Source organism: Caloenas nicobarica, chromosome 7 (assembly GCF_036013445.1).
Source record: "Caloenas nicobarica isolate bCalNic1 chromosome 7, bCalNic1.hap1, whole genome shotgun sequence".
NCBI classification, from domain to species: domain Eukaryota; kingdom Metazoa; phylum Chordata; class Aves; order Columbiformes; family Columbidae; genus Caloenas; species Caloenas nicobarica.
In genome coordinates, this window is record NC_088251.1 from 27,383,680 (window position 1) to 27,397,883 (window position 14,204).

At 37.3% G+C, this 14,204-nt stretch overlaps 1 protein-coding gene across 2 annotated transcripts in view; it reads right to left on the minus strand.

The window, feature by feature from the left end:
- The window catches only part of SH2D4B (SH2 domain containing 4B), a 64,177-nt gene that overhangs the window by 26,090 nt on the left and 23,883 nt on the right, over window positions 1–14,204 (minus strand). The window contains exons 5-6 of one of the 2 annotated variants that reach the window (XM_065638923.1): window positions 5,793–5,976; window positions 2,628–2,788 (exon numbers count right to left, since the gene is read on the minus strand). In XM_065638923.1, the coding sequence (XP_065494995.1) occupies window positions 2,628–2,788; window positions 5,793–5,976 (345 nt within the window). Of the gene's footprint in view, window positions 1–2,627; window positions 2,789–5,765; window positions 5,977–14,204 lie in introns of both variants that reach the window. The other variant, XM_065638924.1, reaches the window with a different exon arrangement.

Below are 14,204 nucleotides of genomic sequence, written 5' to 3' on the forward strand. Positions count from 1 at the left end.
CAGATTTGAAGACGACTTCTTTACCACAGATTTTACCACTGACAAAGCAGGTAAGCAAAGGTCTATTGGCCTCAGCAAAAACATGTAATTCTGTAACAAATGAATACCTACCTTTTCAGTACTGCTGTAATACATCTCTTAGTGCATTGCATTCAAAAAGCCTTTAACACGAGGCAGAATATTATACTCCCATTTTAAGGTCCAAACTGGGATATAAGAAAATACAGAAGTTGTAAATGATGTGAAGGTCCTGATTGTACGTGTTTTGAGAGATGTTTGTGGTTTTAAGAACCTGTCATCGTAACACTAGCCAACATAAAACACTAGGCAGCAGTTCTTTCCACAGAAACATCCACTTATCCAAATGATGATTATATTATTGTCCCATTGGTTCAAGTGGCTAGCCACAATTCTGGGCTTTGCAGAATGGCTTTTATTTGCATTGCCAACTTATCGTACAAGTCAGAGATATTCGGCTGTATTTTTGTTCATACACAACACATATATAGAATGTCCTGGTTCCGTGAATACAATACAAAACAACAACACACAAAAGATCTTACGTAGACCTATACAATAGAAGTCACGATCTTTATTTTAATAAGAAGTAAATAAACAAAAAACCCCAGAATTTTGGCTGGATCAAAAGTTTTTTGGTTGCCTTCTCTCATCACTTCTCCTGGCCAAATTGGAGGCCAATTCAACAAAGAAGTGGGGTTTTTTTCTGGAAAAAAATAAGTTAAAGTACTGACATACTTTCTAATATTTTGCTCTGGGTTTTTTGTTTGTTTTTCCTCAATGTTTGTTTACCTTACAAAATGTAACATAGACACTACGTAACACTACAAAACATTGAGGCCTACATCTATAAGGACCTGATGCTTGGCTGCCACCACTCCGGAGGAGTTACAAGGCCGCTGAGTTGTTTGTTTGTTTACTAAGGATTACGATGAATCTGACCAGAGCTGCAGAAGCTGAACCAGCTAACCCAGCAAATAGGTACCAAAGCAGCATTTGTGTAGATCTCTGCAAAGAAAACCACTGAGTTTTGTGCTGGGAATCTATCTTAATTATCTTTGTCAGGCTCCTTGAGTGGGAGGAGGACAAATGAGGTGCTTTGCTCACTTTTATAAATGTCATCAGATAGTCACAATTTCTTAAGATATGAACAGTATGAGCCGAGAAACTAAAGAAAGGTCATGAATTCTCCAGTTCCTGCAGTGATTAACAGACTAATCCAAAAGCCACTGAGGTCGGTAGAAAGATTGCACAGGCATTAGCTCAAGCCCAGATGACTTCTTGAGGCTTGAATTATGTTCATAACTACACATGCCAATTTATATGGATGTGAACTTCCCACAAGCGGAGAAAACATTTACCATTGGACCACACAGAAAGATCACGGTTGAAAATACTTTGGAAAAATGTCCAGAGATGAAATTTTAATCAGTTTGTCTCTCAGAAAGAAACCACACCAAATGTATTTTGTAAGCAAACAAAAAACCCTGCCTGCATCACTATTCATAAGAAACGGAAGTCTGTAGCATTTACAAGCTATTCATGACTGACTTCATTATCTTTGACTAGTGAAGCCAATGAAATAGCAGTTTGCCGATGTCTTTCAACACATAAGGATTCGTCTATCATAAAAACAAATCTGAAATATATGAAACACTAAACTTGTTCAGAAATCTTCCTTGCCTGGTTCAGTTTAGAATGTCCACATCATCATCTTGTGCTTAGACAATCAGGAAAATAGGATCAGCATCAGCTTAGAGCTTTGAAGAAATATGAGACTTGCCAAAAGCAGCAATGGAAAAAATACTGAAATTTAATTTTAAAGTCTTTCCAGTCCCTTAATTATGTCAGCTATTAAGTCAGAATTCTTTTTTTCATGTTTAACAAATATAAAGATCATTGCTAATACCTATGAAAATAAGACGTCTTACCTGTGAATTTGATATCAAATATTCAGCTGCATAGCAAATGCTATACAGAGCAAAGGCCTCAGAGATGCAGGAACTCCAGCAGATGTGAAGGCAAACTATGGGTCGAACAGCAATTGCTTTTTCCATTTCATGAAAACTGCCTAAAATCATACACTCTCAAGTCTTTTTGAAAAAAAAAAAGCCAAGATCTTTCTATAATTTTTGTTTGCAAAAGAAAGCAAGAAAAAAATGCTACCCCAGTTTAGAAAGTACAACAAGAATTAAACAGATGAGTTCGAGTCCTTGCAAATCATCTAAAGTAAAAACTTGAATGTCAGTCACCCACTTGCTATATCACTATGGTATTTGGCAACTTACTTTGGAGTCCCCCCTACTCTGTCTTGGTCCCATTTCCTCCTGCGTGGCTTGCTATTTTACAGTAAGTATATTTTGGCCAAAATATTCCTGAAAAAACACTCTGGTGTTATGAATCACAAATTAGTCTACATAATCAGAAAAACATAAGACAGATAAATCATATGCTAATAATAGGAATTATGCAAAAAATCTTGTTTTAACAGGCAGTAGACTTCACAATGTCATAAGACATTCCTCTTTGTGATGAGAGCTGGCAAGATTTATTTCTTGACTGTGTGTTTACAGTTTTATTATATAAGAAACGAAGGATCAGCGTATTACCATGAAACCATGGAGCAATCCTGTTGGTGTTCCTCTCAAACCCAGCACGTCGAGGGATTTGCTCTTCTTTGAACCAGCGAATGATGACATCTCGGGAAAAGGGTCTAGAAGGACGCTCCCAGATGCTACTGCAAAGAAAGGCAAGTAATTGTGGAAAAGAGCCATACAGAGAATTAGCAATGTATGAAAGCAAAGGACAATATAAATATTCATCAATTTTAATATATGTACAAAACATACAGCTACAAAACAGTAGAAGTGCTGTTCAGCATAGCTCACTGAACAATCTTAACCTTTTTCAAATTTGTAAAAATTATTTTGAGTTTTTATGGAAATGAGAATATTTTGATTTTACATTTTCAAGGGAACCTGAAACATTTTCTTAAGGACAGAATTTAAATTGAAAAACAATTTACCTCAAAAGATGCAATGGACATTTCAGTCAGCTTTTCCACCTCATTTTTATTCTAATGTACATATTGAACAAGCAAAGGGTTTTTTGTTTGTTTTGTTTTGTTTGTTTTTGCTTAGAGTACACACCTTTTCACTAGCAGGAAATTCTAAATCAGAATCAGCTATGCTAGGTTGTGTATCCAAACCAACGAGCATGATAGAGGGAATGTTTTGTTTAAACTCTTACGTTCCCTTAGCACTCTCTACTTGACAACCTTCCTTACTGTTTCCACTACTTTCTACACATTTTACATTATTTCAGCTAGTAGGAGGCAAATCAGGTAGAATATGTGGAAAAATCCATCCAGCTATCCCAAATAAGGACTAAGGTATATTATTTCAAATGAAAGTATAGCTGCATTCCAATTAAGCATACAGTCTCATTTATCACGATAACAGTAGTAAAACAGAGGTTTTACAATGGATTTTTTGTATATTTTGAAATCCCATGGGTTTCTGGGCACTCAAACTGTTAGCACAAATTACCAGATCTTCATTACTGCTCTTCTTCAGATCAATAGGATGAAGGCTAGTGTAGGTATGTCTACTTGTACTATAATTTCAGTTTCATTTGATGAGACACACACCTCACAGTGCCCAGTATTCTGGCTTTCCTACTGCACCTGCCATGGAGCTGCCACTTAATGTATATTTCTAGACAATATAATGGAGAATTACTACTAAAATTAGAACGTCAGCTCAGCAGTCACCAAACAGTGTTAAACTAATTCACGAGATAATCAAGAACCCTCAAAACCAATCAAGATTCTGCAATTCTTGACAGCAACGTGCTCTTTAGAAAGGAATAAAAGCCAAGAGAGAGATGCTCTCTGCTTGATGATATTAGACTGAGTCGTCCTTTCAGCTTGTCCTACTAAAACTAGTCATTGATTCTGTTGATACCAAGTGATAGAGCCCGCAGTGAATGTAATAGTTATTGCCAAATTACACAAACGTGTGAGTAGATCTGACCAATATTCATCATAAAATACGAAGACACAACCATGAGTGAAGAAAGTGAGAATTCACTTATAGACATGCATTTAAAAAAAAAAACACAACATTTTTTTTAATATATATATATGTAAAACAACACCCTACGTGTGTTTCTTATTTCTGTTTCTAAACATTTTCTATAAAGCAACAAGAAACCCTTTGAATTCAAGGGCTTTGCAGTCCATTCTTGTTTCTTAACTCGTTTCTCTCTAATTCAGTTTAGTTTTGAAAAGCTTGTCTAATCCATATTTTTTTCTGCTCTGGGCCAAATCTCAAAATTCCTCTGTGAGTTCCTCTACAGCTACTATGGTCGTCCAGCAGGGGCAGGAGGAAGGAAGTACAACCACAAAAGGACAACCAAAAACCAAGCAAACAACCCCCGCCCCCCCCAAACAGGAGGCATTTATATATATTCACTATTAAAGCATATGTTTAAAGCAACTTTTATTTTTCTTGATATCTTCACCATCAAGTCATGAACAGATAAAGAGCCTTAGGAGATAAAATTATTAATACTGCCTGGTTTTTGTCATATAGGCATAGCTTAGAAAGAGATAAATAGTATTGAACATGAGCTGGATAATGATCAGAATGTTTTTCCGCTTTTTTTCAGGCCCTTTTTGAAAAGGATCACATCTAGCACCACCAAATTCTATAGTAAACAACCTCACCTCAGAAACTCAGAACTTCAGATCAAAGTTATAGACTGTCTTTTTCAAAATCTGCCCCTTTTACTCGTGTTTTTGTTACTTCGATTTGAAGATGACTTTAAGCAGTTTAGAACTAAAATGAGATAATTCATTCCTTTGGCAAGTTGATTTGATGGTAACTTTAAAGATCCTGCTTCTCTCTGGGAGTGAAATTCTGATTCCTCCTCAAACTGGGAGTTTTGGCTGCTATTACTGGAGAGTTTCTGTGTCTCAACACAGTAAAGACCTTGACAAAGCAGAACACATTTCCAATCAATGAGGGACTGATTCTCTCTGGTGCTACACTGACTTGTAAAGAAAAACAATGTAATGAGACTCTCTTTTGTGAGCTTGGATATTGGTCATTAGGATGAATTTTTTTAGCATTTAATGCCACCATCCTGCCAGTGCTCACATTGCCTTTATCACCACATGAAGCCAAATTAATGGTATAAGAAATAACAAGGAAAGGAACACAGTGACTAGTGAACTTTCTAGCACCCATCTGCCAGCTTGGATTCTTCTCCTCTTCTGCAATGGTGCTCCCTAAATAGTCAGATGAAAGATTAATAAACATCAAAGACAATTGATTTTGCCTGAAAAAAACCTTAAATCCCCTGAAACTTAGGAGTATGACAGTTTTCTGTAGAATGTTTCAAAGCAGTAGGCAATTTTAGGCTTGAGGCTTAAGACTTGCCTAAGACTTTGTTCATTTGACTTCTCCATATCACAGCCTTGCATACAAATCTAATACTAACTATAGAAGGACCCATGTCTCTCTGTGTGAACTCCAAAAAATCTGTCTGAAAAATCAAATGGCATTGAGTTTACATTAAGTATTCAACCTGTTTTCCTTTTTCTTTAAACATTCTTTTCCTGGTCATAGTGAAAGAGCAAGACTATTTCCAGCGACTGAATAAGAACTTGTTGAAATGGTGGGGACTGGAGAGGGAGCAATTCAACAGAAAACCATTTCGAAGTCACTCCCGTACAAACCAACCTGGACGCTGCAGAGCGAGACGGCAAAGGACTTGTGCTATTGTTGTTCGGTTTCATCTCCTGATCGTTGGTCAGTCTTGTCCCCTGGAACAAGTTGCTCAGGCCAGCCACTCTCCCCTTCTGGATGGCGCGCAAGGACTGTCGGCGGTACTCGTCCCGGGCCCTGCGCGCTTTGTGGCTCCTCTCCTCATCTGCAGCTTTGGAGCGGCGCACTGGGTGGAATGCATGGGAAGGGTGGGGAGGAGATACTTTAGAAATACAAAGAGCCATTGACCCCTTTTCTTATAAAACAACTTACTATCTCTATTCTTTATATGACCTGATTTTAAGAACGTTCAAATTACAATGCATTACCAAAGAGACGGCCGACCGGGTGACTACCCTGGTGCTTCACAGACAGGCCCACCACTAGAAGCAACATGACAGACCTGAGCTCTCAATGACCTGATCACTACGGGCAATAACTGAGCCTCTAGGTACTGCGATTACATCTGACGCTTGCTTTGGCTAGAATAAGAGAAATTCTGCTTCAGGACATATTTTCCACTGGCAGTGAACCAAGTTTTATATTTCAGGAAAGAATGTTAACTACTGCTTAAAACTAAGTTTGTTTAACAGAATTCTTTGCAACTGCACACAGAACTATAATTTCCAATTATAAAAACTAACATGTAGGTCGCACTTTTTTGTTGTTAATGATGCTTTCTTTCTGAAAGGAATCTGCTATCTTTGCTACAGCAGTTAAAGTCACAGAAGTCTCCACCTTGAAAATTGCAGTCTAAAAATGGTTCCAGTAACAACGGAGAAATTAACAGCCACTGGAAAAGGCACGCTGATGCTGTGGATGTGTTTGTCTCACACTTGAGTCTCTGAAACTGCATATAAAGAACCAGAATCTGTACTGGAAGATTTAATAGACACCTACCAATGACGCCAATGATCAGGGAGCTACACATTTCCGCAACCTGAAATTAGACAGCTACCCTGGCCATTGCAGGTCAGGCATCTTTCACTAAAGCTTCTTCATTTTAAAACCAATGTACTAACAATCCTGTCTTCAAAACGATATAACGTAAATGCACCAAGAATTGTACTGCAAATATTGTGATGTATCAGCTCTGATCTGGTGCCTCAAGCCCCATTTTGATGATTTTTTGAGACACAAATAACTTCAGGCAGGCAAATTATTCCAGTGCAAAACAAACCTTTAACATCCAGTGAAGCAAATATTAAAAAAGGAAGCTATTGCCTCCAGTAGCAATTATCAATCATCCCATGACTATCCTGGCTTATATCATACTCAATTCATAAAGTGCACACACTATTTCTTACTCTGTTTTGATTGTACCTGTGACTAGGAATGCATGATATAATACCAGTCAGCTGCATTTCATTAGGCTGCTTGTGTGCCTCTGGTTTGCACTCCTGATTTAAAGCAAGCAGAAGTATAAATGGATTTGTCCAAATTCTGAAGAGGTTTAATGGAATCAAGAAATAAAAGCACTCAAAGCAAAATGAAACTAAATAAAACCCTCTGGGCAGATGAGGGATAGAGAAAAGACCTTTAAGTTTAGAGTTATAGAATATTATCACATAGGTAGAAAGACGTACAGGACTAAAAGGTCACCAAGATAGCATAAGAAATGAGTCATAGATGCTTCATATGTATAAAACTGGTAGGATTTCAGTTTCACTTAATTACATACCCTGTAGTCTTAGCTAAACACAATAACAAACAACTGTGCAGCACAGAAAACATGAGTAACAGGCTTCTCTACTTATCTGACAGGTCACTATTTTTAAGGGTAGGTAACATCATCTAAATGTGCTATTTCACTGGCTCAAGGATATTAGCTACAAAACTTCTGTGATTTATCCTTTGTAAAGCCACTCAGCGATGGCTGCGTTAAATGCGGACTTTGTAACACAAGCGCCGGCAAGGGAGATGAGTGCAATGCAGCTCAGTGAGACATTTAGAAACCAGTCATTGCTTGTCATAATCACAGTATACAGATTGAGGGCAGACTGCATGGAGCTTTCTGGGATTCTTCTCCACTGATGTACAGGCTGCCTGATAATAAAAGAGGCAAGGTATCTTCATGCCCCACTTTCCTCAGCAATAGGTACTCTTTTCAACAGAGATTCCTACTATATTTTTGCTGGCTAATAAATCTACACCAGCAGAAGCTAGTGACCTGGACTACATTTTCCCAAACTATCAGATTTTAATATTTCTTATCACAAAACAAAGGGGAGAGGTAGCATAGTTTGCAACTGCCAAATATCAACATTCAGAAAACTTCTTGAAAGTATGTATGACATGCAGCCTTCCCTATACACACATATATATGTGTTTACATATACGTATATACCCATACATGTGTATATGTGTCTGTACATATGTTGGGATAAGGAAGGTTGCATGCCACAGATATCTAAATGCATGCATATAGATATTATATACATATATATACGTATATAGGCATCTCTTTTGCATTATGACAATTTTTTAATTGCAATTTCCCAGCCGAGGTATCTGAAGAATTGTATCATTGGCCATAGGGATATATAGGGTCTCTTAATCCATTTTTTTCTCATTACTGGAGTCCCAATTTTCTTCCTACTCCATTCCTTCTAGTTTTTTCGCAGAAACCTCTCTCTCCTTCCTCACATTCCTCTATCTTTGGGAGTTGTCTAGTACAGCTCCTACTGTGGATCTGTGTTGCTATGCAAAGCCAAGTTTCTCTTAAAACTCTCTAACTGGTCAAGGGATTTTGTATCGGGTAAATAATCCATTTTGGCTACTGGAAATAGTATTGTGAGCAAACATTCATCCAGCCACTGCGGTCAAGTATCTACAAAAAGTTTTCCACTCCCTCCAGACAAGATAACGCGTGCCACATGAACCGCCTTCCCATACCAACATCTCCTCCAAACTTACCCATCTTGAGAAAGTCAAAGTCTGATGATAAATTTGGACGTATTTCTGTAACAGGTTTTTCTTACAACAGAATTTAGTTAATATTCATATTTCTCTCTTTGACTCTGAATCATTGAAGAAGCTACAAATTCTGCATTACTTGCTGTATTTCAGGACACGTCACAGCCTTTCTCACAATAAGAAAGAAAAAGTAGTCAGGACTTCTAGTACTCTCTTAAGTAGGAACAGATTACTTTTCTTGACTGGCTGTCCTTTTACAGTAAATGTACTTCTGGCGTGACCCTGTGCAAAGCATTGCATTCAATAGTCAATATTTTCAGTTGGGAGATTAGATATCTGAATGATGTCTTCCATCCTTAACATCTCTGAATCGTTACCATAGGCCCATGTATCTAGCATCAAGAATTACTACAAATAATAATTTACATTTTCTTCATCTTCCTTTTACATTACAGGACTGACGAGTGTAGGAAATGAGGAATTTGATCGATTTCTCAAGCTCCTGGGAATTCTACCATTCAGCCAGGTCCTGGAAGTCCATCTCCACTACCAGTTTTCTTTTCAGGTGTTGGTGATTCCAACAACGGGTACATCCTCCCTCAGTGCTCGTAGAATTAAGCACACTTCTGCCCTGTTCGCACCAACTGTCACTTGTGTAGATATATCTGAGCTGTTTACATGGCTTAGGTGCCAACACGATTGTAGCTGCAGTAGAGCAGGCCAAAAATGGTTTACCAAACCATCCTGGAAAACTAGTAAAAATACCCAGACTGAGGTCTATGCTGTCATGATTATATGGTTATCATTACTAGAAATAAATATTTTAAAACCAGCTTGGAAATCTCTACATGACCTGCAGTGTGAACATACTCTAACAACAAAGAAGAAACCACAAAGCTTGGGTATGCAGTACCTCTTACGATGTTATAGGTCTCAATTTGAGTTTGCTTTGTTTTCCTTTAACAGTTTACAAGAATCCATTACTCCTCTCTGCTAACCTAAGTGGTCTTTTGAGTGAAAATGTAAGATTGTCTTTTATATTTTCACTTAGGATTGGGAAATCCCTATTAGCAGTCCTGGCAAAGTTCTAATACTAAATCTTTTGATACAGATGAGGACTAATCCATGCTGTGCTGCCGCTGAACTGGATCACAGAATTTGTGAAAGACTAGGAACTCTCCATTTTGTATAATCTATTTTGTGCTTTTGAAGAGTTGCGAGTTACAGGGAGAGCTATGGGAAAGCAGAAAAAAGTGCTATGAATATGCATTATCATTTTTAAATTATTTTGTTTCAGCTTTACCCTCATTAATAATTCTTTGAAGCTTGTTTATGAGCAATTCAAAATGACTACTTAATAGATAAAATTCAATCTTCAAATTTTCTGAATGCATATACAAATCAGACGGTGTTTTTCCCTGTCCTAATTGGAAAATAACTTCCCACAAAGACTCTGCAATTTGGCTAGAGTTCAGCAATCTTCTCTGAAAGCATGTGAATAATCCATCCCTATTCAATAATGCACTCTGAGACCTATTGAAGTTCAGTGAGCACATACTTAAGGTTGAGCACTTGCTTTGTTAATACATAGCTGAACTGGGGACTACTCACTTTAAATTCAGCACTTCAGAAAATGCTCCTGCCAGTAAACTTACTTGAATTTCTGTGGAAGATAAGTACCAAACAAACACAAATTCATTTAAAATGCAGACAAAAAAAAGTTCATAGACATAGTTTTTAGAAGAACATGAAAACACAACAATATAAAAGAAGCTATAATGAATCAGCCTGGTATCCTACTTCCAACAGACACCAAAAGTAAGTGTTTAGGAAAAGACATAAGAACAGATCAAGTCACTCAACTCTATTTACATTTTTACTGGAATAATTTTTGTCTGGAGATGAGTACAGCCAGTCAGATGGTATCTGAGCACTTCATTGCTTGACGCAGTTTGCAGGGGCTTCCGAATGTACTAACAGAATGCCTTTTGCAATATTCAATCTGATGAATATTTATCTTACAATTTTTCTTATCATGTTTTGCAGATTCCTTTTCTGCTCTCTCAGAGAGAGGTCACACTGAGAGACTGTGATAAAGGGCGTTGTTTGTTGAATACTCTAGAACCTACAAAATGGAGCAGCCCATACAAAGATCCAAACATACTCAGAATATATTTACTCCTCTATCCAAGCTTAGTCTCAGTTCTCACTTCTCAGTTTCAAAGTATAAGAGCTTTGAACGGTGGACTCTTTGAATCAGTCTTCTCCACTACTCATTTTCTCATTTGCCAGCCAATATACTTGCTCCACACGTTAACTCACAACTACCCTCTATAACACCCCAATATATTTCAATGATATGAAATCAAAGCGTGTAATTGCTCTTATGACCTCACTATTTCCTTTTAGTACTGATTTCTCAAGTTATTCTACATTTGTTATTTAGTATATTAAAAAGCACTAAAATGATGTATTTCAATTAACACAGCAGTTCTATGGGCTTTGTTATTTGATACAATCAGGCAAACAGCAGAAGCAAACCGAACCAAACAACTGAAACTAATATTAGCAACACTTTTCTGATTGCCTTGGCAATAAACAGCTGAGGGATAACGTGATGAGGAGAGATGAATCCTCATCACATTCTAAATTCCATCTACTAAATAAATTAGTAGTGTAATCAATATCACTGCTACATTTGCTCTCCACAATAGCTGCTCTAGCCCTGCTGTTCCTCTTCAGTACTGACCCGCAGCACTGTTGAACATGAAGGGCCGACTTCAAGGAGGCAAGACACAAAGGAGCCTTCTTCCTAACGGGCAATGTGGTTTCCATCACAGGTGTGTAGAGACAAAAAATGTTAATACTACATTAATAGTACATCTGCTTGTGACTCTCTTATGCATTCATGCATTTATTTATTGCTTAGAAAAGTTGACAAGTGGAGAGTTTGCATAACTTGATTAAATTTCCTCTCAGTGTCCCAAAGGAATATTTGAAGACAAAATGAAAGGATTACCAGAAAGCAACACCACCACCAAACAAACACACGCACACCAGAAACACCTGAATCTGAAATAAAAAGTAAAATATCTGGTGAACTTGAGGTACTAGTTCATTCCATAGCAATTTCAGATGTTCCCATTTCCAAATATTTGTCATTGCCTGTCTGCTGGAGGTTCTGGCTTCTGCAGCAAAGTTAAGGAAACAGGAAATATTAAATTCCTCAGGAAGCTCAATGCAAAGTCTGCTGGCATAGTCTAACCCAGCCAGGAACTGGTTTCAGACATGGCACTAAACACTGCATCTTCATACCTTAAGTTGTCACAGCCATTTGCTAATGGAACACAGTTCTAAGCCCTCAAACCAACTGGGACAAATTGAGACACTGAGATAAGCGTAAGAGGATAAACAAGGATGTGATACACTCATTAGTCTGCAGTTAGTTTAATGCAAAATCAATTACTGATAACAGCATAAACTCTGGCAGCACGGAATTTATAACAGGCTGCAAAACCCAACTGTGGTTCCGCCAGCTAGAAGGTGCTGAGCTTTTGTTTTGCCACAGCAACACTATTACTGGTGTCCAAGCTGGACAGGTTGAAATTATGTGAGCTGCAGTCGGTCGCCCTCTTGACCACCAGCAGACAGGTCTGTAAGTATTGAGGCACAGAGTGACGGTGAGAGAATTCCATCGGAGCATACAGATGGAGCATCCAAAGGTTACACAAGGAAAAATACGGGTGGTAGATTATATCCAGCAGCATATAATGCCGTTGAAAGTGTTTTGACAGAACAAGAATGCAATTACAGAAATCATGGTCAAAACCTCTCAGAGCTTGTTCCGTTCCTCTCTGCCTTCTCCCATAATTCCTCTGTTACATTTCTGGTATCTGTCCCTGTACAACCAGCAGTCCTTAAGAAAACCGAGACAACAATTTAAAGCCTCAGCTACCTCTTTAATGCAATAGTAAGAAAATGATAGCTGGTTTTAGTAATGTTTATAGTATTTTGTCTTATTGCCAATTTCAGTGTAGATAGGCTGGATTTTTTTTTTTAATAACATGGTTGCAAATGTATTTTCTTTCTTTATCTACCATCAAAGAAATGCTAAAGTACAATACCACCCTCTATGGTAGGTTGCCAGATGATGCTCATTGACAATGCCTCATTTTCTACAGAACTAAAGGGCTATTTTTTCCCCTACTCATTCTGCTCTTGAACACCCAAAATAGAGAAAGCTAGAGTTTTCCTTTCTGAATAAACATGTACACCTGGATTTAGATAATTCTGCAAGAAATAATTACCTTCTTTTTATTGACAGTGCAATATACAGAAGTTTTATCAATCAAAAATGAGCATAGCTTGCTATGAGCTTGGAAAATGGCACCAGTGTATCTTGTATAAATTTAATTCGTGTCGTACAGAATGATCAACCGTCATATCAATCCCAGGTAATAGGACTTCAGTAATCAGTCTTCAGGAGCTCCTGAACTGATGACTAAAACCATAAACCAAAGTCATTGCATATTTTGAAACATTTTTTTCACTTCTGTCAAGAAATAATCACATGGCGTCAATATTTTTTTCCCCACTTCATGAGGTATTTTATGCAACGCACACTATCAGCTCCCTAAAACTCCATTTTTAGTACTAGTTGATTTTTTTTAATATATAATTACTACAATAACCCTACATGAGCTAAAATCTAATTGTTACATTTCTTTTTCTGCAAAGTAATCAAATCAGTATAGACATGGCAAACAAAGAAACGTTCTTCCCCCAACAAAATTGCACAATCCTTATTGCAAACAAATTTCCTACTTCTAAAGCCAACTATACAACAGACTCCAGATAGACTGGACATGCATTTTATTCACAATAATCTATTTGGTCTTAGTACTCATAATGTGAACCTTTACTTTTCTAGAGTATGTATGCATACATATACACAGTAATATATTTGTTCTGCTCCTTATAGGCTTTTAAAAATCACTGATGTCTTTTTAAATTCATCACAGTGATGACATTAATAAAGAATTTCAGGGTAGCTAAAAAGGAAGAGCACCTCCATAGAGTAAGATTATCATCATAAGGATTATTTTAAGGGCAACAATCTATTATTTACTGTAATCTTTTGAAATTAAGTGAGTTTCAGTGCTGATATCATAGCTTGACCCCTTTACCATATGGAAATAATTAAAATACAGACGAAGACAGATTTTACCTCTTTGGAGATAGCTGAGGACAAGCTGTCAAAATAACTGTGTCTGGAAATATTGTTACTAAGCCAAAACTGTTAATTATTTACACTAGACAAAAATTAATTATCTCAGTCACTGGACATGAAAAAATTTCTAAGGCATTGACATGGATTTTTATTCAGAAAGAAATGTGAGATTGGCAAATTCACAGTAACTTCCGTTTGTAAGGTCAAGCTGGTATTTTCCTGCAAAATAACACGGCATTTTGCATTGCTCTAGGTAGAGGAGATTTTCA